Source organism: Leptosomus discolor, chromosome 2 (assembly GCF_034619465.1).
Source record: "Leptosomus discolor isolate bLepDis1 chromosome 2, bLepDis1.hap2, whole genome shotgun sequence".
In the NCBI taxonomy this organism is placed as follows: domain Eukaryota; kingdom Metazoa; phylum Chordata; class Aves; order Leptosomiformes; family Leptosomidae; genus Leptosomus; species Leptosomus discolor.
This window is the reverse complement of record NC_141392.1, coordinates 7,433,013-7,451,989: the sequence shown is the minus strand read 5'-3', so window position 1 is coordinate 7,451,989 and position 18,977 is coordinate 7,433,013. Positions and strand designations below refer to the sequence as shown.

General features: G+C 38.0%; 1 protein-coding gene across 1 annotated transcript; it reads right to left on the bottom strand.

The window, feature by feature from the left end:
* Window positions 1-270: 270 nt before the first annotated feature.
* Window positions 271-18,621, bottom strand: PREPL (prolyl endopeptidase like). Its single transcript, XM_086460573.1, has 15 exons — window positions 18,403-18,621; window positions 16,521-16,599; window positions 15,504-15,697; window positions 14,913-14,979; window positions 14,064-14,270; window positions 11,874-11,997; window positions 9,359-9,575; window positions 8,616-8,801; window positions 6,980-7,183; window positions 6,054-6,229; window positions 4,392-4,608; window positions 4,044-4,193; window positions 2,948-3,074; window positions 1,803-1,885; window positions 271-361 (listed from the first exon to the last, which is right to left on the bottom strand). The coding sequence occupies exons 1-15, from the start codon at window positions 18,619-18,621 to the stop codon at window positions 281-283; spliced, it is 2,331 nt and encodes a 776-aa protein (XP_086316699.1). The 3' UTR covers window positions 271-280.
* Window positions 18,622-18,977: the final 356 nt, after the last annotated feature.

Sequence of the window (18,977 nt, the reverse complement as noted above, 5' to 3'; positions counted from 1 at the left end):
ACCGCTGTGCTTCAGCTCCGCTGGCGCAGCGCTGTGCCGCTCGCTGAAGGGAGCAGAGCAGGACGGAACAAATCGCTGCTACGGTGTGAGCTGGCACGGGAGAAATTCGGCTCTTGGTCTGTATGTTTATAAGCCAATGCCGCGCTCAGCGTTGAATTTCTTGTCCGCTTATGTGCACAAAGCAGGGATCCAAGAGGGGGGATCCTCTGGAGAAGGTTTCACTTTTCATATACATAAAAATCTGACTCAAATTTCTTCAGGTGGTCGATGTGTTTATTAGCTATTTGCAGGATTTCACATGATGTTGGAGGTGGCATACGTCCTCGAGTTCTTTGTTCAGAAAAGCAAGGTGTCTTGCAACCTAAAACAACAACAATGTTTTATTACAAAAAAAAAAATTCTTTGTGCTATAAATGTTCAGGTTCTTGCACAGCTGTTCTCATCTTCTTCCTTTCCCATGCTAATGCTAAGCAATACTTCGCTCTAAGACAGAATGAGGCTTTTCCTAAAAGAATTCATTTTGGGGATAACTGCACTACAACTAAATAACATTTGGTAGGATTTGTTAAAATTAACAGTAATAAAATTTGTATCCAGCTGTGATAGTCTGAGACATCAGTATCAGTATGTCAGGTCTTGGCAGTATGTTGCTTTGAGCACGCTCGCTTGTAGAAAGAGCAAAATGTTGAAACCTACTTGCAGTAGCGTCCTTTGATGGTACGGATCCTGCGTGTCAAAATGTAAAGATCAAACCCCTCATGTATGTTTTACTCATGAGGAAGAGAGAAGCAAATAGGCAGTATAACAATTTTAAGCACTTAATACTCTATAGTGCAAGACCCTTCCTGCTGGAACGTTTTGCACAACTTAAAACCTTTCATTCAAAGCTCTCAGCACAAGTGGGAGTTCAATACTATTTTGAGGTTTAAGGCACAATGAGGTTCAATAATCTCTCTGTCACTGGCTCTTTTAAATATATGTATATACATACATATATAAATGTATCAAGATATAGATAAAAATATATATCAAGATATACTTTTTTACATATATAAAAAACCTGCTGGTTTTATATATATATATATAAACATGTAAGTATGGCCCCTCACTACAAGAAAGACATAGAGGTGCTGGAGTGGGTAACAAAGCTGGTGAGGGATCTAGAGCACAAGTCTTATGAGGAGCGGGTGAGGGAACTGGGGTTGTTCAGTCTGGAGAAAAGGAGGCTGAGGGGAGACCTTATTGCTCTCTACAACTACCTGAAAGGAGGGTGTAGTGAGGTGGGCGTCAGTCTCTTCTCCCAAGTATCAAGTGACAGGATGAGAGGAAATGGCCTCAAGTTGCAGCAGGGGAGGTTTAGATTGGACATTAGGAAAAATTTCTTCACTGAAAGGGTTGTCAAGCACTGGAAGAGGCTGCTCAGGGAAGTGGTGGAGTCACCATCCCTGGAGGTGTTCAAAAAACTTTTAGATGTAGCACTTAAGGACATGGTTTAGTGGTGGGCTTGGCAGTGTTAGTTTAATGGTTGCACCCGATCTTAAAGGTCTTTTCCAACCTAAATGATTCTATGATGTAATTCTATGATATAAAATCTGCTGGTTTTATATATACAACTAACAGTTGCTCTTACAATATGTATAAAAGGCTGCAAGAGCAACCTTTGTTCTATCAGGTTTGGTTTTTTTTCTTTTAATACTTCAAACATACATTCAGTGACTACGTGAAGTACTGAGGGTGAAGTACCAATCGAGGGGACACCTCCCTCCGACACGTTACGGATGCGGGCAATAAAGGAATTGTACCTCATTCAGTGAATCCTCCCAAGATGAATCACAATGACTGCCATTTGCCTGGATGTCCAAGATGATATTAGGGATCCAATCTCCTGGAACAACGAAGCCAGCAATCACTTGACATGGAATGAGTGAGGGAAAAGGTAGGTGGGGATATGAGTTGTTTAGGGGTAGATAATTCTGCCTTCTGTCCTGACAATTTCTGTTCTTAAGAAGAAAAAAAAGAATCATATAGGGGCTTGCTGGAGGAAGTATTTGTATTTCTATTTACTACACATTTGAAAAATGTTTATATATCTAGCGTGTGTGTTCTTTCTCGGAGTCTTTTTGGAAAGATGTGCTTTTTTCTTTCTGAGCCAAGACTATAGCAGCGATTGCAGCATCTGCTCTCCTTTCTGAACGGCTGCAGTTCTGCTGCTAGCAGAGAAGAGGCATAATGCAATTTAGAAACGCTAATTCACAATCTATTTTGGTACTGATGGTAAAAGCCTCTCCCCAGATTAGATAGCACTAGAAAATAATAAGGCTTGAATGTACCTTTTGCAGGAAACAGTCCCAAAGTGAGTGTTAAGTTTCAGGTATAAAAGCGTCGCTGCCTTGGCACTGCTGTCATTTGAACTTGGACTAACACCTGCCATTTCAGCAAACTGGGAAAAGCAGGTTTTTACAGAGCAGCAAAAATAGTATTTTTATCTAGGCGTTGTTGAGAACCGCAGTCTGACCATATCAGCAGCTGGATGGGACAGCGTGGGTTCACCTGTCCAACAGCCACCATCTGACTGAGCCCAAGCCCTGTTCTCCCAGTCGTCATTTTTTTCATCTCAGAGGGTCTCCCGAGCCTGCCGTGGTTTGTCACTGTTAATATTTAACACAGGCAGGTTTAACTATTTTCAGGCAGGTCTGCAGTGCAGAGACAGCCGGTCCCTCTGGCGGCTCCCCGGGCGCACCGGAGAGGCTGAGTTTATCCGTCGGTCAGTGTGACCGCACGTCTCCTCTTTGCAGGGAACGGAAGTGACTTCAGAGCTTCAGATACTGGATTGTGTTGTACAAATGGATGCATTTAAGGAAGAGTCAATCTCTGTGGTGATTAGTTAAGTGACTACTGATATTCTGGTTTAGTTAACCCTATGTATTTGTAATATTCTTACCCTCACCTTTCTCACTTGCTTTGCTGGCATGGTCTAGTGCAGCCTTCCTAAGTTTCTGAGCATATCGTAAAACTCCTGTTAGTGGTATCCGTTGATCGTTTTCATATGCCGTGATAAAAACTGAAGGATAACACTGAGATTAAAAAACAAAACCAGTCAAATACTTGACAACATATTTTTTTCATAAAGTAACAATTTTTTCTCTATTTATCTTGCTGTACTACTTGTTACAGTTTATCTAAAAACATATCAATTACATATTTACCTGCTCTTAAAAAAGCACTTTTATCACTCTAACTGCAAAAAATATTTTGGTCTGAAAAATTACTTCATATCAGGGGATCATCTACTTGCAAAAGGTAACAAAAAACCCATCCACTCCCCACTGGTGAGGGTTTGATACATGTCTGCTTGCTGATGACTGCAAAAAAGGGGTTGCAATAATCATAGAATGGTTCACCTTAGAACAGTAATTGAGGTTTACTTTTGCAATCTTTCTACATATAAAAAGTAGTTGGTTTTACACAGTGAGATTTTGCTTAGTGAAGCTGTGCAACACAGCTAACACATTACTTCAAATAAGGAAAGATTTTTCTCTGAGGTGACAATGTCAACGCTATAGCTTCTGTTCCATTTCATTCTTTGCCTCTGAAAAGGTATTTAATCAGGGGAAAATGTCTCCTTCCTCCTGTGACAAAGTCTGCAAAAGCCAGTAGAACAACAGAAACCCCCACGAAAGGAGGAGGTGTTTTACATGTTGAGGTTTGTTATATGACAGAATAATCTATTACTTCCTGGCAGTCCTGTAACAAAAGCAGTTTTTGAAATCTATTGACTATTTAGGAGAAGGCATTTGGTTAATTTCAGTAGTCACTTATGACTCCGAATATTGTTAAGATTATTACCAAAACAGTTTATATTTGTGTTAATGATTCATTTTAACACAAAGCAGCAGCTAAGACAATTCTAAAATACTGGGTTTTAAAACACTGAAAAGGTAAAAGAGAGACTTTTCTTTAAATTCCAGTTATCCACTTCTCGTTCTCTTATAAACTGCTACACTTTATTACTGTAGTATTCCACACAGAAAGCATAGTTTTACCTGTGGCTTAATATTCTGGTATGGACAATAGCTTTTGATATACTTCATACACTTTTCATCTGCTAACGGATTTCCCCATTCTTCCTGTTCTTCAGTTGTCAGTGGGAGATGAGTTTTCATCATTGTATTTAGAACATCTACGAAAGGAGCCTTAGAAGTTATTAAAAAAACAAAACTAAACAAAGTTGGCAAATAGGACAGAGGACCTCAAGTGCCGAGGTCAAGATTTTCTCAAACAAATGAGGAAAGTGAATTGTGAATTGGAATGTTCCCAATTCTGAAATTGGTGGAATGAATCAGAAAATACAGTTTATGGTCATAATCCATAAAAGGTCCGCAGCACCTCACCTGTAGAACCACAGCTCTGAGAAGTTCTGGATCAGTGTTGCACAGGGCTCCTGCAAGAACTCCTCCCGCGCTGGCAGCTGCTAGTGCTGTGTATTTCGGCTGAGAAAATCCTAGTTTGTGCAGCAGCGCGATGCAAGCCTTAAGGTCATGGAGACCTTTGAGTTTATTATGCTGACATCCATCTTGGTGCCAGCTCAGGCCCAGCTCTCCTCCACCCCTGAAATGTAAAATGGTTCAAGTTGGAGTCTCTTTGGAAAACACTGCACAGCGAAGCTTCAGGCAATGGAAGGACAGCAGCACCTACAGAATTGCAAAACTGCAGTTTGCCTTCCCATTTAACTCTTCTTTGCTCTGTTCTTGTCTTTACCCTCCTTTATGGCTAAAATACACAACATGCAAACAAAAAAAGTCCGTGATTGCTGAAAATCCTAACTGCATGAGGATGCTCGGTGCCCTTGTGTGCTTGTGTCCTGGAACTCACAGGAAAAGCACCACTTCAGGAAATGACACTTGTCACTGTAGGCAATACAAAATCAGACACTAATATTATCTTTTTATACAGGAAACTATTACAATAACTGAAACATTTTCAATACTTACATCACTAACACTAGCATTTATTAAAAACAGTTAAATAGTATTTCTTGGTTCCACGCTGAGACTCAGGATTTGTCTTCTGTGTAGCTTAGACTTTGAGACTGTTATAAAGTGGGTTTTTTTCCCTAGTTTGTGACTTTTAAATACTACTTTAAATGTTACATTTTGTAATACAGAATTTTAACATTTATGCACATTCCTTTCTACACAACCACGATTTTGGTTCTAAGCCACCTCGAAGTTTCCTTATTCAGGTTTCAAGTTTAAAATTAATTAACTGATTAGTCTGCCAAAATTCCTCATCTTTGGACAAAGAATCCATCTTCCATCTAGGACCGACTTGCATCTTAAGATACTTAGAGGGGTGGGAGAAAGAACAGCACAATGCTTGCCACGGAATATAGCACACTGAATATATTTCTGTGCTGAATTTATTTTGGAACCGGTATTTCAAACAATTGCTCATTCTCCCCCTTCCTTCCCCTCCCTAAAGTGACTATCTTGTTATCTTCTTTACCTACTGAATTATTATCTCAATGAAAATGTGAAGCCTATTGTACATAGCAGTTTTATAAAACTAGATTTGTAGCTAAACTGGAGACAGAGGATTTAGCCAATAAAAGAACAATAGATGCCAGTTCAACGCGTAGTTGTTGCTGTAGAAGGCAAACGGCTTTCAGGAGACACAGACTGAACATTAGTACACAATGCCCTCAGAAAGGGGGATGCAGCTTGTCATTGCCATTTCAACGTGATACCAAATTTTTCTTGAGCAAAGATGAGACAAGAAGTAGTAAGACTTCAAAAGATGAAAAGTTACATACAGCCATCCTGTGGATTGAAGAAACCTAAATGCAGTATGTGGTCTTGAAAGTATAATTTTTTTTTTTCTTGAGGTAAATTTATTTTTTTAAAAAAAAAATCTAAAGAGATGGAAGTGAAAAGCATGATGAATTAGGTGTAGCTACATGAAAAAACTATTTCTGTACCTCTGCAGCTGCATATCAAGAAATATCCATATATCCCACAGATTAAAATCTCAATTCCACTTTATATTTGACTTACCTAACATGGCAATATGCTAATATCCAACCCTCTTCAATTAACATCAGCTTCTCTTCTTTAAAGCTCATGTTCAAATCTATGCCATAAGCTCCATATACATGTACTAGAAGTGGTTTCCTGTGTAGCTCTTTAGAATTCATATTATGAAAAACTGTAATTGGCACCAAAGTTTCATCCTGGAAATGAAGGAGTATTTTACAATAAAGGACATTTCAGAAATCTCAATGATACATGGCAATGAAAACTTCAATTATTTATTTTAAAATGTGTTTTTTTGATTACAGTAATTTTTTTCACTTAGAATGTACAAAGCACTCTTGAAAAATAAAGCGAGAGATTGAGCCTCTGCTGTGCAGGCTTACGGATGCAGAGTATAAAATTCATTTAAGTGCAACACCTGAGGAGTTCTTAAACTACCAAAGCATCCAAGTCTTCCTTCCCCCTTTAACGCCCAGAATATCTATTATTAACAAAGTAGTTTACTGCTTACTGCAGCACAAACTCTTTATTAACATCTCCAATTTTTTAAACTCAGGCTGTTAAAACTTTCCTTTCTTGATCTATACTGTGCAGCTGGTTGTGGGGTGTTCTTTTCAACAGCCAGTGTCTCTTTCATTTACCGTGGAGAGTATGATATTGTACGTCAACCACCAATTCTCAGTTCTACTATACTGATTCTTGACTCATCGTGTACTGTTATCTCCTCTAGCATACCCAGGTTAATGGGGGAAAAAAGAAAATCTTATCACGACTCTTTCTTGTTCTTCTCTATAGCCCTGAAGAAAACACCCACTGTTTAGTAACTATAGCACCAACTGCTCTTTACATTTTTTTTAATCTCTATTCCCTGCCAAATGCATTTTCTTTAAATGGGTGGGGAGGAAGGGAAGAATAAAGGGAATGGGAAAAGGACTGAAAAATCTTACCTTGCTTTTAGCTAGTAAACGTGTAGTGTGACAATTCGTAATAATTGGTACCTCTTGCACAGCTTGTTCAATGAGATTATTTTCTTTAAATGAATATGCAAAAAGCTTCGGGGGGTGTACTGGGGAGGAGAGCTGAAAATAGCAAGTGCTGGTGGTATGTTCAGGTTGAGATTCCAATTCAAATTCACAGGCCCATGTAGGTAGCTGAGAAAACATGGCATTTCAAGTAAGACTCTTAGACCGCTTCTGTAAATTTTGCCTAGCGTGTCCTTCGGAGGAAAGGATTTTGAGTATCGAGCTAATTATCTTCAGTTTGTATGCAGTACAATCTGTATTTCTTCTAAACTCATTAACGAAACAGTTCAAAAGTGAAAGACTTTGGCAAACTTTTCCCCTAAGGCCACTGGATCAAGTTCAACAATGAAATAAAAAAGAACAAGAAATCCAAATTCCGTTTAAAATGGGCATTAGTGCAGATTTTTTTTTTCATGAAAACCTTCTTTGAAATTATTCTGCATTGTTTTTATTTTTTAGATCCTATTTTGCCTCTGATTTCCAGTCCTACTTCAACATGTCATACAGCCAAGTCCATGTCAGTTGTTATGCTTTTGCTGTGTGTTAGCTCAGTAATGCTGAGCCACTGAAAACCCCTGCCTCTTAACTCTGTTCCTAGTGCCAGCCATTGTGAAGAACAAAACCTTTTCCTGGCACATTCACCCTCAGACACTTACTGCTATTATATTTAAGATTTTTTTAACTCTGCTAAGAATAAAAGAAATCAAGATTCATTCTTTGAGAGCAGCAGGGACATAGTCAAACCCTCTGCCAGGCCACTACTTACTTGGGTTAGGCTGCTAGAGACTTTTGAAATGGCAGCAAAAGTCCAAGTTCTCCAGAGTAACTGCAGACCCTTCCTGAATAAATCAACTACGACAATTTTTTAAAAAATGAAGGTTTCAGAGACCATACACTGTACTCTGTTGAAAACCTTTTTCCGTAGCAGTTTTATAGAATGCAGCACTGGTAGTTTCTTGCAATAAACTTGCAGATTGTATTTTTCAGGCAAACAAATCAATCAAATATTTCATCTGAACGGTCTCCAGAAACCATGGTTTTGAATTGAGTCACTTCGTTTTTAATCCACAAGTATTTAGCAACAACTGGAGAAGGGAAGAAATACTTTGCACAAATTGAACAGCAGTATCACCTCTTCCCATTTATTACGGGACAGTGTCCATATTTGTTGTCTGAATGTTCTAATCGTTCTGTGGGAGGGCCAGGTTTGTTTCCTTGCTTACACTGATGAGTGTAACCAAAAATAGGCCAAGTAAAAGTAAGTAGAGTGTTTAGGGAATCAAGTCCTATTTTACATTAGAAGGCAGCTGTATTGTAAAGAGCTTGACTGTGCTATGTTGGAAATAACTGACTTGAGGAGAGCTGCTCTCTAAGTGCTGCACTTGAAATCCTGAAGAACAGCCACAGGTAATACAATTAGTCATAATGACAAACTTGGCAGTATTGTAGTTTCTGAACCACTTTACTCTTGGAATTTATCTTTGCTTTCCTTATAACGATTTAAAAAAAATGAAATAGTGCTGGAAAAATATTATGCTGCTTAAGCCAAGCTAAAACATACCTTTATTGACTGAACTGAACGTGACACAAAAGAAATCACGTTTAAGTAAAGATGACCAGCAATCTTCAGGAACATAATGCAGTGATCACTGAACATCTCCAAGTCTACTAGCTTGGTTTTCTTTTCCAGTGCATAAACTAACTGCCAGTTCTCCACGCCAGTGGAAGCTACTGGTGCCTTCATCAGCTATAAAAACAAAAAAACCACCTTGCATTACTAAGACGTATTGAGTTACAAATGAGATGTACAGATGTATAGGTGATCTCATGCAACATTTTTATTGCAAAACATTATTAGTTTGTTCTGGGGGGCTTTGCCTGACTAAAACTGGAGGTTTTTAAACTCCCTTTATTTGGGTAAAATGGAAGAACAATTCAGTAACACTTGAAAAGTAAGTTTAATTCTCACAGATTAATCCATAGAAGATTTTCATGCAGTATGTGCTTTCAGCATGGCCAGCAGAAACGTAGGTGGTTCGGTTCTATAGACCAAAATCACCAAATTAAATTTTAATGTAGGGGCAACGACCGTTAAAGCATACTCTTTTCTTGATGTTGCCAAAGGAGTTAGAATCAAACTGGTATGCTACAGGCGAGGCTCCATGCACTACTGTCAGTCTTTCAATCCATGCAGCTCTCTTAAATAATTCTCTTAAATTATTTCAGCAAGCTGTGAAGCACAGAATTAAATGCCAGCCTTACTATTTGATGACTTCTGTGAATCTTATTATCAGTTAAAATTACCTTATATTCTGCAGGTTCTCCATATGTAGTGAGAATATATAACTCATTATTTCTGTGCTCAATGTGGTAAATGACCCCTTTTGTTCGTGCTTGTACAAGAGCAGGTAACTTAAAAGGATGTCTACAGTCGACCAGCCAAACTTCTGAGGTTGTCTTGCTGTTGCTGTTGATAGTGAGAAAGCGCCTATCTTTTGTGCAATGGATGTCCACAAAGAATCTGTAAGGAAGAATTAAAAAAAAAAAAACCCAAACCTCAAACTTGATTAGTATTTTAAAAACACATTGGTTGTTTCAGAATCATGGGCTTCCATGTGCAAGGTAAGAAAGAGCATGGCTGTAAGTAGGCTGGAGAAATCCCACACTATTTGGTTCCCAAACTCACTCCTGCTGCATTTATCCTGGGATTCAAAAACCCATAATCTTGTGTGTGGAACCTGAAATCTGCAAGGAAAGAAGTTCCATTGTTACCCAACCTGAATCCAGGTTTTTGCATTACTGAGATAGAGTGAGATTGATGTCCACAGGCTTTAAAATTCAGGCAAAACATAGAACTTTTTATTAAGCTCATAACCCTATTTTTTTAAAAAAGTAATAATGGATAAATAAAATTAATAAAGGCCAGCATGTGGGAACAGCAATAACAAAAGAAAAGTATGAGCTATTATAAAGATAAATTGATAAAAAGCCCAAGTGTTACTGACCTAACTTGGCTGAAGCAAGTAAGACAAAAAAGACTTTTTTAAAAAAAGTAGAGGCCTATTATGAGCAAGATGGACAGTGTTACAGTGACAAAGCTGGAAATTAGGAACTGGCTTTGGAACTATCTAAGAAACTAGCAACTATCTACTAGTTTTAAATGCTTCTAAAATCTAGAAACAGAAAACAGAATGATAACCAGTTGGCTGGATGCTAATATTAGACAAGCTCAGCCTGAAATTCAGATTTAAATTTCTATGAGTCATCCTAATTAATTGGTATGTCACATCCTGGAACATAGGGGTTTCTTTGCCATTTTGACTCTTTAAGACTGGATGTCTCTAAAATCAAAACTGTCCAACACAAAGATCCAGAAGATTTCCATTGAGAAATTGCAGGGTTGAGTACCATAATCTGCATTATACAGATCAGATACATGACTGCAGTAATAATCCCTCTAGACTTCAAAATATTTGACTGGTGAAGGAAGGATGCTTTAAATAGCATTTTCAGTGCCCTTAATTATTTGCAGGTGGAGGAACTCCAATTTTTTTTGGTACTATTGTTTTTTCTAATTGCACCCTCTTGACATCCTTAGGAGGACAGGCACAGCAGGGGATCTGAAGTCTGCAAGGAATCAGCCTCCTGCCTCCCTAATACACATGAATTTGGCAAGAGAGCGGCACTGCATTCAGTAGAGGTTCCACCAGTTCAGCTCTGCTGACCTTACCTCTAAGAGTCAAGCTGAAATGCAGGTTACACTTCTCCCCAAGGACTCTGACCTTGATAGTACAATTTTTTTGTCTTTGTAGGGTTTTTTTTTTTGTAAGGAAGTCAAATTTTCAGCTTCTAAAAAAAGATATTTGATTGCACCTAAAAGAGCTGGTGAGTTGTAGAACGGAACTGCTCAATGGCTATACAAAAGAATGTCTTGCCATCTTTGATGAACAAGTGAGCTCAGTTATGAGCTACAATAGTACACGAACCTTTAGAGTAAGTTTCTAGTAGATTTACCGTAATGACTGTGACCTTCAGAATTATGCCAACAGTTTCCCTGTGGGGAAGTGTCAGGTCAGTGCAACTTGATTTTCCAAAAATATGCACCAAATGCAGCTGGAACAAAAGGATCTCATTTACTCCATCTCAGTTGCAGATTTTTTTCTGGTTTTTTAGATTAAAGTATAATTGAAATTTCTTTACTGAGTATGTCAGTTGAATTAAGAATAATCACAAACATTTATGGAATGCTGCATAAATCTACCACATTCTACATGGCTGAAAATCTAGTTCTGCACTCAGTTTAGCAGAGCCTTCTTGTCTTCATAAACCACTGCTTGAAGAAAGGTTATTGAGAGGGTATTCAGTCAACAATAGTTCTGTCTCTGGGAATGCTGTAATGATTTTGCTCATCCATTACCCAGAGCAAGGATTAGCCTGAACTTCTGTTTTTTAAAAGATGTATCAGACATCAATAGCAGAGAAAACAAAATGAAATCCACAGTCTGATTTACCCTGTATGAAACTGTCACACATTCATTAAAGGACACCCTGACCTGAGACTGACCTTGACATTTATAAACTCAGCTGAACTCGTGAGGTAAGAGAGGAAAGTTAAATCTCTGTTGATCACCTATCAAGAGGAGAACAGCGCACATTCTCAGACTGCATAAGGCACTACTGACAGCAGAACACAACTTCAAAATGCCTTTTACCATTTGGAATATGATACGGAAGAATTTGTTTTCCAGACCAGTTATATTTTACATATAAAATACTCTATAACATGTAAAGGACTTGGTATATTTTAGGTAAGTATTACCTTGCATCTTGTTCTGTATAAACTAACTTAGTATGTTTCTGATTAGTGAAAGTGGTCATAAACACATTCTGGCATTTAAGGTTCTTCTGACTTGTGTAGTACAGAACATCATTTGTAGCCCATTCTGGAAAAAAGACAAATGCATATCAAACTTGGAACAGTATATACTATTACTGAGAGAAAATGGAGCTCCATGAACACTGGACCCAATGCTGAAAAAAGTGGGTTGCAGCTGACAGGGAACTGAAGACAGCAGTTCTATATCCCAGAGGCTAGGGTAAGCCACAAAAAGATTCTTCCACGTTTTCTCTGAATCCCACAGAACAACATGTTTGTAATATACTTAAAAAGAAAAAAAAAACCACCAAAACCGAAAACAAAAACACAAGGCAGAGGACAATGTTCTAGGGCCCAGGAAGAGGAAGCTCTTGACCCTGTGGGGGTTCTGGAGGGAACAGGAAAATAGATGTGTGGCTGTTTAAAACCAAGCACAGAAACAGAGGTTTACATGGAGTCAGCGAGACAATAGAGACTATGAGCTCTGCACCACTGCATGTGACTGCATGCAAATCATTTAGAGAAAAGAGGTGATGCATGTGCCTCATGGGTACTGCTGAGATAAAAATTCTCCAGTTTTCTATGCTTGTATATGTGTTCACCAACATTAGAAACATAAAAATCCAGGAGCTTCGCTATTCTGAAGTTTAGTTATCTGATTGATCCACACAAATTACTGCTATCTCTGCTGCTCCTACAGCCACCAGAACGATGCTTAACACATATGCTTAACAAAGTTATTGTATGCTGGTTTATGCATAAATACTAATTTTCAGTACAAAACCCAAGGAAGTACCACACTGAAGGACTGCAAACAATTTGCTCTCTGAACAGCAATGTGGCTCCAAAGTGCAAGGGTAGCTGAGGGTTCACTATGAACACAAGCCTTTAGAAGGGAAATCCAAGTTCTTCTACAGCCTAGCATTTAAAAAAAAAATCACAGATGTGAATTTTCAAGAACTTTCATTTGTCTGCCTGCTACTGTGTGTCATGCAACCCAAGTGTATACTTTGCAAGCAGTGGTAAGACCTAATTTTCTTGCTCAGGGCTGAGGTACCTCTGTACTTCATGATACCTCTGTATCTCACACCTGAATACGCTTACAAAATGTCTGTAATCTCTACCATTCTGATAGATAGTTTTTATACTCTTATTATCTGCCATAATCTGTCACACCTATGTAGGCAACAGGGAGCTGGTTTCTTAAATGTACTGATTCTTCCAGACAAACGTGGATAGATGTTCAAATCAAGTATAGTGAAAAATGCCACTGGCAAATTTGCGGGCCTGGTTGCAACAGGTATTATAAACTTCAATATACACATTAAATTATTGCTACTCTCATTTTTGTAACTAGGAGGTTTTACCTAGCATTTTAATTTTTTGCCCTGCCCAGGTAATTGCTTACTGCACTGTATATACTTGATGCCGTCTAACAATATAATCCAAAATACAAGGTGTGGAACACTGTATACCTGCTATCGCACTCTTTTTGCTATATTCCTTAACATACTATAAAACCCGAAAGATTTCCCATTCACTTCAGTTTACCTCTGCTTATTTTAACAGCAATGTAAAGCTTAGTCTGTTCTGACAGAACTGACTCAAGGCCTGACTGACTTCACTGGGCTCTGAATTGTGACCCACATCCTCGAGTCCAGTTGAAATTCCAGCCAATACTTAACCATAGGTAGCACTTGCCCACTTTTCAGTGAAGCTAAGTACCTACACCTATCTGTGCCTTCAGTTGTAGCTGTAAGGGTTTAATAACTAGAATGTTTCCCCAAAAGACGTTTATATTGAAAACAGTTATGTCAGTAAAGTTTTAAAGACTCGTATTGAATTCAACGAAAAGAACGATCTGTATGACTGTTCAAACACTTACAAATACTTGCTTTTACAATGAAGGAAACCTTATATCATGAAAGCAGTCGCTTTCATCCGCAGCAGGTAACTTGTCATTGTGCAGTGCGGAAGAAATCGTAAACAAAAAATAATTCAACAGCTATGAGGATTAAATCTAAAAATTTTGCTTCCTTATATTTTTTAAATATTTTAATATTATTTCTAGACTAACAAAAAATGTTGTGTTGAAAGCTGGTGTGATCCACAGGATACTTATAAACAACTTACCGAAACTAAATACACTTGGAATTACTTTTTCTATGACAGGAAAATGACCAAGTTTCATAATAATGCAGGTTGCCTCTTCAGAATTTTCACTTTTTAAGCTGATGGCCATGTATCTCTGATCTGGTGAAATTCTGATCCGTTGAATATAGGCATCAGAAAAGCCAAGATCTTCGGTACTGAATAAAATGTTACCACTTCCTTCATCTACTACATTAAAAAAAAAAAAAGATAGCAAAGAAATCCTGTAATTAAGGCTCTGTCAAAATGAACAGTGGTTGTTAATGCCTGTATTTAACAAGTCTGCCTGCAATATTCACAAGTGTACTACTGGGATTTATTAACACCGAATACTTGTCTTGCAAGATATTTGCAAATTCACTTGGTAAAAATAAACAAAAAATTACAGTTCCAGCCTTGTAGTAAAGGTATTTTAAAAGTGTAGATCTTGGCTTCTAGTAAATGTATTAAATTTTAAAGTTCAGATACCTCAAGGACAGTTGTTTTTACTAAACACAATTAGTAATTTTTTTTCACCCCCTCAGAAATAAAAAAGCATCAATGTGCTTTTCCTTTTTCAAAATGTTAAGTTAGGGCTCTGAAAAGAAGTGACTTCTCTCCTTCCTCTCCAGAAACTTGCCTTAGTATCTATATATCCTATTCTCTAGCTCCCTTCACCTCACCTTTTCAGATTCGGGATTCTAGAATTATTAATCAATCAATAAGGAAATTTATAAAGTATTTTTAGTTAAGAAACAGAGCAATTAAGCTTTAATGTAGGAAAAGCACACTAAGTGATACATGTACTACATTTTTAACAATCGTACAATGCTAGCAAAAGAAATCCCTTACCATCATCCGCTTTTTTAAGAAATATGCAGCCATTCTCTTCAAAGTACACATTATCTCCAAACCTGATCTGTTCAATACAAAACAAACATATTTCAAGCCCAACAGATAGTTAGGACTATTTCTTTAGAATCCCTATATTCACTCACTGTTCTGTACAACACAATTGTAACATACACCAATGACAGAACATAGCACACATATCGGACCTTGAAGAAGGCACTGCACTCCTGAGAAAGATTCTTCCAAAGTTAAGGTACTTAAGCTACCTATACCTGCTCTAAATTTAACAAAAGGCTCAGATCACCTGCAATTGCTCTTGTAACTTACAAAGTATTGTATTCTTTAGCCAAAAGTCCGATGATTATTGTATCTTTACTTGCTTTTGCCTATGAAGAAATTAAGGTAAATCCACTATCATGACAGGTATAAGGTGTTCTAAACACATGCTGTTACTCTTCACAATTATTAAAATATTCCAAACTCAAAAACTACCACCATAAGATAATCAGTAAAACAGCATTTTACAGCAGGAATGGCCTTACTGCCTTATATCTGTACTCAGTGATGAAAAATGTGTTTTTTGACACTTACCCTTGGGCTTCCTGAACGGAACGTGTACTTGTTGTGCAATTCTTCTAATTTTTCCTTGATTCTTTTTGTCATACCTTTGTATCTTGCCGAAATGACATTCCAGTTTTCCTGCTCTGATTTCAGTAGATTCTTGTATAAAAGCTCTGATGTAATTAAGGATGTATTTTGCTTCCTTTTGGAAAGGATTTTTGTTTCTTTCTGCGAGGTAAGGAAAGACAACAATGGCTACAAGCCAGCACTCTGTACTCCAGATGAATACATTGAGGCAATAATGATATTTCCTGAGCTACAGAGCCAAAACCAACTTTGCATTATTACAATAGGACGTGCCATTAAAAAGAAAAATCACAGTTGGAGTAAGTTTTTTCTTTTCAATTCTTGCTGGTCTTTTAGGGAGGCATTATCAAATGTGCTTTACTTGACACATTTATTGAGGTCTTCTCTTCAAAATTTAGGGTACTGTTAATGTATATTGTCAATTGATTATATAGTTTTTACTTAATTTTTATGGAATTCTGTTCTTTTTCCTTCTTCAGAGGTGTTTTCTCATAATTTTCCTCTCTTTAGAGTGAGTAACATTTCTCATTTCCTTTCCCAAACAGGAACACTGCCCACACCTCTGTCCCAGTATCTAGGAGTCCTAGCAGCTTTTGTTCAGGTTCTTGCTCCATCTCCTCAAAAGTGTCAGTATAAATGTTCGTAAGGCGCAGAATGAAGGGAAGCAGTGAACTGATTTGGGTTCTGCAGCAATTTTATCAGGAATAAGCTTAAGGATCTGTTCTTCCACAACCCGTGAGCAGACCACTGCTACCTCATTGCCAACAGAAGGTGTCTTCTCTTGTAAAAAAAGTTAAAAATATGTTAAAATTGCTAGAACAACGCTTGGTGTAAAATCTCATTTCATTGAGTAACAAGCTTAACAACATGTTACAGTATATAACACTGCATGGATCACACAAAGCAGCATTTCATAACATTCAATGTACTGTGTGAATGTGTCTAAACTTACAAAGCAGCCTATACTTTGTACCCCATCCTCACTTTGCATCAAGAGCTGTTGGTTTGTTCCTGGTTTGTCTTCACAAACGCATGAGGTCTAAAATGTGAATGTTATGAGTAGGCTTTGAAAGGAGGAGAAACTGTCTGTTCCAGTTACCAAACTCTCCCTATGAACATAAACCACATCACTCACGAGAGCACATGAGTGTTTGTTACTGGTTCAGACCAACAGTCTCTCTAGCCTGGCACATCAAGTCAGAAGCACGAGTCAAAGAAACCGTGAAAGCCCTCAGAGAAGCTCTGGAGCAACTACGTATCTCATCAAGGTAAAAAATTGCAGGATGTGTTAGTTGTACCACCCTCTCCCTGTCACTGGAAAAATGCTGTAAGAAAACACCATTCCCTGAACCAGAAGCAACCAAGCAAAAACCCCACAGTGGCCACAAATGGACACTTAGGAAAGCATAAGAATGGGACAAGCACAGATGATACACCCCAACAGATATTCCCACAGCCTTCAACGACTTTAGCTCAGGAACTTCCCAAGCTGAATGTGGTTTCTGGATATTTAAAAAGTCTCGTTCATGTACATGTATCATCTCCCCTTATACCTATGTAAAATTTTAGCATCCACAACTTATTTTGGCAAGTTCCACGCTTAGGAATCTTGGTGATTCCCCTACTTTTGTTTTCAACAGTTCCTGTTGTATTTATTTGGAAATATTATATAGAGCTGGTGGCCACAGTGTAGGCATATATTAGAGTTACTGTACACCTCCCTGCCCGGGGGAAAAAAACAGTCATCCAGAAAGATTTTGAGGATAGCAGAGGATTTCGGTGACAGTTAGTTTGCAAACATTTGCTCCAAAGCAAACTGGTGAAGCTTCCTTTGAAGTGAAAACCACTTGTTTGTATCCTGGAACAGTGTATCTGTATCCTGTGGCTGACCAGCATTTCTAACTGTGTTAGGGAACTGCCAATGAATGAACAGAACCACACTTTCTTGTCCATCAAGACTTGGTATGTTCTCCTTGAAACATTTGTTTACATCTCAGACACACAGACTTAGGAACTGTTTACATTATGGTTAGAAATATAAAGGTTACAACAAGATGATCTTTGGGTCACCTTTGAAGAAACACCATCAACCTGAAACAGTTTGAGAGCCATGCACCAACCTGAAAACATGTTTAAGATAAACCAAAACACCAGTCTTTTTAAACAGTACTTATGCATTATGGATATAAATCAGTCTACAGGCTGTCATACTTCAGTAAACTTTTATAATACCTTTAGCAAACTCTGTGTTAGAAACACAGGAACAGAAGACCTGAAATTATTTCAGACCATTTTTCTGACACTGTGTATGATACGTTGCCACCCATTTACACAACATTTACTTACAGAAATAGATCCAAGTATCTTTTAAAGCATAGTTCATCACATGTGCATACAATTATGAGAAGTCACTAGAATATTTTAATATTTAATATGGTGCAAACCATGAGTTACTGGTCAGCAGAGGAAAATACAAGGTTTTTTGAGCCAGCTCACAGTGGTTAAGTCTGGTATCATTAATTTGGACAGTATACCTCTATGCTAGCCAATCTCTCCCTGCAGTTTTCTCCTGACACTTCATTGGAATCTTTCTGAAAATATCATTCTTTTTAAAATTGATACAGCAGGAAAATCAACCAAAATGCAGCTTTACATCAAAACATATAGGAAAGTTGAATAACAGTATATGTCTTTGAACATAACTGAAATCCTAGTATTTATTCCCCTGCTTCAAACCCTTTAGGAAAAATGTGTTTCCTCAACATTTGAAAAATATGGCTGGCTTCCTTAACAGATGCACCAAGGTGGCTGTTGACATTAAGCCTACACTTAAACCGCATACCTTGCAGGAAAAGAATCTCCACGGCAGGATGCTTCCAGGTGGCACAGTCCTGTGTAAGCATGTACTTCCTGAACAGTCCAGGATGTGGCATTTTGGGGGGGTTATTTTACTACAAAGACATATTGTTTGAAGATGGTTATGCTTAGAGTAGTATTTGGCACTGAAGCTCAGCCCTTGGAGAAGATTTTGCAGTCCAACGCATGACGTCCTAGCCTTCATTTCTTGACAGTCGACCTGAAATTTACGAAAATACCCAACTGTTGATCATTCACACTGTGTAGGTGAAATATACATAACATAAACGGCAGGTAAAACATCCGCTCTTTCAGAGAAATGAAACTGATTCACTAGGTAAATCAGACGGGAAGAAACAGTAAAATTTAAGCTGTTTTTTAACAGCTGGTACGCACAGCTTAGCTTGCACATTAACCTGCCACGTTACTCCAAAACATGGTTCCTGGCAGTTGGAAGTTTAGTGCAACTACCAATGAAGAGAAAGGAAGGTGCAACTGTGCAAGTTTAAACGGTGAAGAACCAAAACCCCGAAAGGTTTTGCCCCTCTTTATAAGGGCCAC